This window comes from Cydia splendana, unplaced genomic scaffold, assembly GCF_910591565.1.
Source record: "Cydia splendana unplaced genomic scaffold, ilCydSple1.2 scaffold_153_ctg1, whole genome shotgun sequence".
Taxonomy (NCBI): domain Eukaryota; kingdom Metazoa; phylum Arthropoda; class Insecta; order Lepidoptera; family Tortricidae; genus Cydia; species Cydia splendana.
This window is the reverse complement of record NW_026946868.1, coordinates 19,917-24,831: the sequence shown is the minus strand read 5'-3', so window position 1 is coordinate 24,831 and position 4,915 is coordinate 19,917. Positions and strand designations below refer to the sequence as shown.

General features: G+C 56.0%; 1 protein-coding gene across 1 annotated transcript; it reads right to left on the bottom strand.

Moving 5' to 3' along the window:
* Nucleotides 1–2,368: 2,368 nt before the first annotated feature.
* LOC134805540 (uncharacterized) lies at nucleotides 2,369–4,561 on the bottom strand. The gene has a single exon (XM_063778821.1). It carries the CDS (start codon nucleotides 4,559–4,561, stop codon nucleotides 2,369–2,371), a length of 2,193 nt encoding a protein of 730 aa, XP_063634891.1.
* Nucleotides 4,562–4,915: the final 354 nt, after the last annotated feature.

Below are 4,915 nucleotides of genomic sequence, written 5' to 3'. Positions count from 1 at the left end.
ACTCCAGCATAAAGACGTCGGCATGCGTGGGAGGGCCCTCCCACGTTGGGCAGCAGCCGTCCCAGCTCCGAAGCTGCCGTCACTATGCGGGGAGCAATTTGGCGGAAATGCTCCTCGAAATTCCACCTCCTGTCCAGTGTGAGGCCAAGATATTTGATATGGGGCCTCACCTGAACGTCCTCGCCACCTATTCTAAGGGAGGCACCCACGGGCACCCTCCATCCTCTTCTCCCGAAGACTATCACATCGGTCTTCGGGAGGGAGACCTTCAGTCCTAGGAGGCGGATTCTTAGGACTATGAGGTCCACCGCCACTTCCGCCCTCCGCAATGCCTCTGTCAGTTCCTCGCCCCGGACGGCCACCATTGTGTCATCAGCGTAACACATGAGGGCCATTCGGGGGAGCAGCACTGCACGGATGGCCCAGTCAAAGCCAACGTTCCATAACAGGGGTCCAAGCACGGACCCCTGAGGAACGCCGCAGGCCATTCGTCTCTCTAACCGTCCGTTAGGAGTGTCGCAGACCACCACCCTGTCCGATAGGTAGTGGTCAACGACTCGCCTTAGATATAGGGGCACCTCGTGATACTTGAGTGCCTCCCGAATCACCGAGTACGGGAGGGTACCGAATGCATTAGCAATGTCCAAAGACACCGCAATGGCTCCCTCCCCTCTTCTTTGGGCATCCTCACAAAAGGCACGAAGTGCCCCCAAAGCGTCCATTGTGGACCTGCCATTCCGGAACCCATATTGGCGGTCCGAGAGATTTGGCCCCGTCTCATTTAGGTGCCGGGTGATCCGGGAAGCTACTATGCGTTCGAGCATTTTTCCGGACTCATCCAACAGCACAATGGGCCTCCATCCGGAAGGGGAATCCGCCGGTCTAGTCTCCTTCCGGAGGAGGCACACTCTACCCTCCTTCCAGCACCTTGGAAAAAGCCCATCCTTTAGGCACTGGTCAAAGATGGATTTGAGGCAGTCTCCAAGGTACTCCATCACTACAGGGATTATTTTTCCGTGTACTCCGTCCGGACCAGGAGCTTTTCTGCAGGCTCTTAATCTATGGGCCACATAGGCCATTTCACCTTCCGTCACAAGGGGTACCATCTCCGGTTCCATCAGCTCCTCCTCTCGGGGCACCACCATTGCAGGCGGGTTGAATTCTGGAGCTGGAGGAAACAGCCCCTCTAATATGTTTTGGAGGGGCCCCATTTGCATTGCATCCATAGGAGCGGCCTGGCGGAGCTTTTTCCTTACAAGTTTGTAGGGCCGCCCCCATGGGTTCTCGTCTAGAGAGGCCAAAAAGGCCGTGTGCGCCGCATCTTTCGCCTTGGCAATGGCGATGCTCAGGGCCCCCTTGGCCTCACTTAGCGCTACGTAGTACGCGTCTAGCTCCTCTTGTGTGTGCCGCCTTCTTCGGCAGCGCGTGTATTGCCGACGTGCCGCATTGCTGGTAAGCCGTAGAGCGGCAACCTCTGGACACCACCAATATGTGGCCCTTTTCCTTCGAGGTGGCCCCGCTCTTCTCATTGAGGCGTCGCAAGTCCTCGTGAGGGAGGCCCGGAAGTCCAGGGCCATAATGTCCACGTTGGCATCCTCGGGTAGTTGCCGCCCCCACCTAGCTTCTACCATAGCTGCCTCCCTTGCCGCTTCACGGTCCAGAGAGGCCAGGCTCCATTTCGGCAGGCTCCCCGCTCCTCTCGCCGGTCTGGGCTGTTGGCATTGCCGGGCTCTGGAGACCCTCATTCTGATATATAAGTGGTCAGAGAGGGTCTCCGTGTCTGCTAGGACTCGCCAGTCTGCTATGCGTGCTGCCACCACTGGGGAGGCCAGAGTGACATCGACAATTGATCCCCCCTGGCGGCGCACGCAAGTGTCGGCTGCGCCCCGGTTGACCACCTCAAGTCCGAGTCCAGTTAACCAGTCCAGGAGTACCGCTCCTCTGGGATCGGTCCTAGGGGAGCCCCAGGCAGCACATTTGGCGTTCAGATCTCCCAGGACCATTATGGGGGAGGGAGCTGCTCCAGCTACCGCCCGTCCGAGCCTCTCCAGGTAGGCCTCGAACTCCCGCAGTGGCCTATTAGGGGAGAAGTAAACACCAACTAGCACAATGTCCCCCAGTTTGGCCAATACGTATCCAGAGCCACATGACACTCTGGAGAGGGGCAGACCACCCATAGCCGGTGCCACTATGGCTACATTTCCAACCCTATCGCCTACCCAGTTTGATTGCGCAGGGACATAGTACGGCTCCGCTACAACAGTCGCAGCAACCTCCCACTCCGCCATGTGTTGGATCATAAGATCTTGTGCACGAGCGCAGTGGTTTACGTTGCATTGGAGTATTTCTAAATTTTGCATTTGTGACATTAAATATCCATAAGTTGTTGTTCCGTCCGATTTTCAGGTACATTCGGGGAAGCGGCCGCGGCAGCAGCACCAGGGCCAGCAGTGCAGGCTTCCTTCCCTCTAACTGGTGGGGGGGTGCAAGCTTGCCCGCCCATCACATGCCCCGCCTTTAGTCCCGCGTGGTGGCATACAGCGCACCAGGGGGCCAACGCAGTGCAGTCCTTGCTCATGTGACCTGGTTTGCTGCACCTGTAGCACCAGTTGCCTCTATCCACCGGAGACGGGCACAGAGGCCTCGTATGTCCCGTCCCCATGCAGCGGTAACAGCGTAAAGGTAGCTGTTCCAGAGCCTCTACACGCGCCGCTGACCATCCGAGCACAATGCGTCCTGCTGTGACGACCACTTTAGCCGTTGTTAGTGGGCAGCGTATGATGACTGAGCCGGACCCATTTGCTGCCATTCTGATTGCGCCAACCATCACCTGCTCCTCTTTACAATTGCCTCTGGCGGCAACCTCCTTTTTTATGATCTCCGGAGTGACGGACTCGTTAAATCCGGAAATCTTAATTTCTGCTTTTTTTACTGGCCGGTATACATCTGCCACATCGCCTATTAGATCACGGAGTCGGTCTGCCAGGTTGTCAGCCGCTTGGCTGCTCTGCGCTCCGGGGACCTCAATGATTCGCGCCCCTGTGGCCGACTTGCGCACTTTGAGGTGATCAACTCCAAGTTCCGCCAGTTTTAGCGTGGTGGCCTTTTCCATGACCGTCCTGTAGTCAGTTTGAGCCTCAGGCTTAAGAGCCACCACGACCGCCGCCATATTTGGGGCCACTAGTTTCGGGGCCGTCGTCTTTTTCAGGGCTGTGCCCCTGGTCGGAGTCTGCTGCTGTTGGGACTGGGGCGGGGCAGAACCCTTGCCCTTGCCCTTGTTCTTCTTGACCACCGTAGTCCAACTATCCTGTGGGGGTGCAGGCGGTGGCACACTCGGCCGAGCCACTCCCCTTGGCGCCCTGGCAGCAGGGACCGCCTCCTGGGATTTTTTGGCCCTTGGTGCAGGTACAGGCCTGGTTTTGACCTGCCCAACTGGAGACGGCAGCAGCTGGGTCAATTCAGCCACTCTGGACGCCCCCCCTGATGTTTGACTAGACGCCATTTGGGAGACCGACTGAGATGCCCCCTTATTTCTCTTTTTCGGCCTTGGGGCGCTAGGCTCAAAATCTTGGTGTCCCGTCACTTCCAGGTCTAGGAGCACCCTCCTGTCGGAAGCCAGCGGCGGCCGGAGGATGGGCTCTGGTGGTAGGCGTCCCTCCACCCTCTCGAGGCGGGCATTGACCATCTCTCCCAAAGACACGAAGATTTCGCGCTTGAATTCCCCTAGACGAGTGTCCATGAGAGTGCCCATATCTTGAAGGAGGGCGGACATATCGTCATTCCTCCCCATCGTTGGTTCCTTCGTCAGATTGCGCTCCGAAAAAGCCGTGCGCAGTGCCTTCGTTTCGAGTCGGAGATGTTCCAACTCCTTCCGCATCCTTTGGTTGTCTGCTTTAAGGGAGCGGACAACATCTGACTCCCCAAGTGCGTCTGCAATATCCATTAACTCTTTGCACGCAGAGTTAATACTGCCCCATATCGCACCCTTGAGATTCTTGCTCTTACCGGCATCCTTCATAATATCCTGGGCATAGGCCTTGATGCGATCACCAGGAGTATCGAACACATCTCGTGTTAAATTCATGCATACTGGGCTACGCGACCGCCTGCCCGTGCTCCGTCTTGGTTTGGGACTGTGGTTGGTATCCATATCAGCATCTGTCTCATATTCTTCCTGTTGCGCCTGCTGCAGTTTGGCTCTAGCGGCGCCAAGCCCAGTATAATGACCTTTGCCACGGCCACGGTGGGAAGTGCCCAGTTTGCGTTCCGGGGCCTCTTCCTCGCTGACTGAGCGGGCTCTTACCCTTTTTTCCCCTTTTCCTTTCCGGTTCAAGGTCTTCGCACCACTTCCTGAACCCTCCCTATCAGCCTCCTTGAGATTGTCTCCATCGTCAGGAGACATCTCCGAGAGGTTTACTTCCTCATCGACATCCGCCCACAATCTCCCCAAAGTAGGGGTTGGGGAGACATCCCCCCCGCCAATGTACCCCCTCCCAGAATCGTCCAAATCATTGCTCATTTCTGGCATCACGTCCCTTTGGGACACCATATTGGTCCCCATTTCCCCAGAACTCCCTTTATCCCCCCTGTTTCTCAGCTCCCTACGTTCCCCTCCTTTATTCCCACCCGGATCCGGATTTACCCCCTCCATAACTATGGAGGAGGCGGCCACAGATTTTTTTTTTCGAAAAAAACGGTCAAGTGTGATCCGTATCACACTTGACAAAGTTACGAAAATTGGGTTTGAAGATTTTTTTTCACCCCCTTCTAGTTGTCCAAAAATTTCCAAACAAGAATAGGAATATGGAGTTTAACCTCCTCTATCCAAATCTAGAAACGCTTGAACTCTAGCTTCCTGCGTTCAGACGCTATCGTTTTTCAAAAATTTACAAACTTAAGTCGTGTAGTTGAAAGC

Coding starts and splice junctions, on each gene's coding strand:
- LOC134805540 (XM_063778821.1), bottom strand. CDS start 4,561: ATGGGGACCAATATGGTGTCCCAAAGGGACGTGATGCCAGAAATGAGC.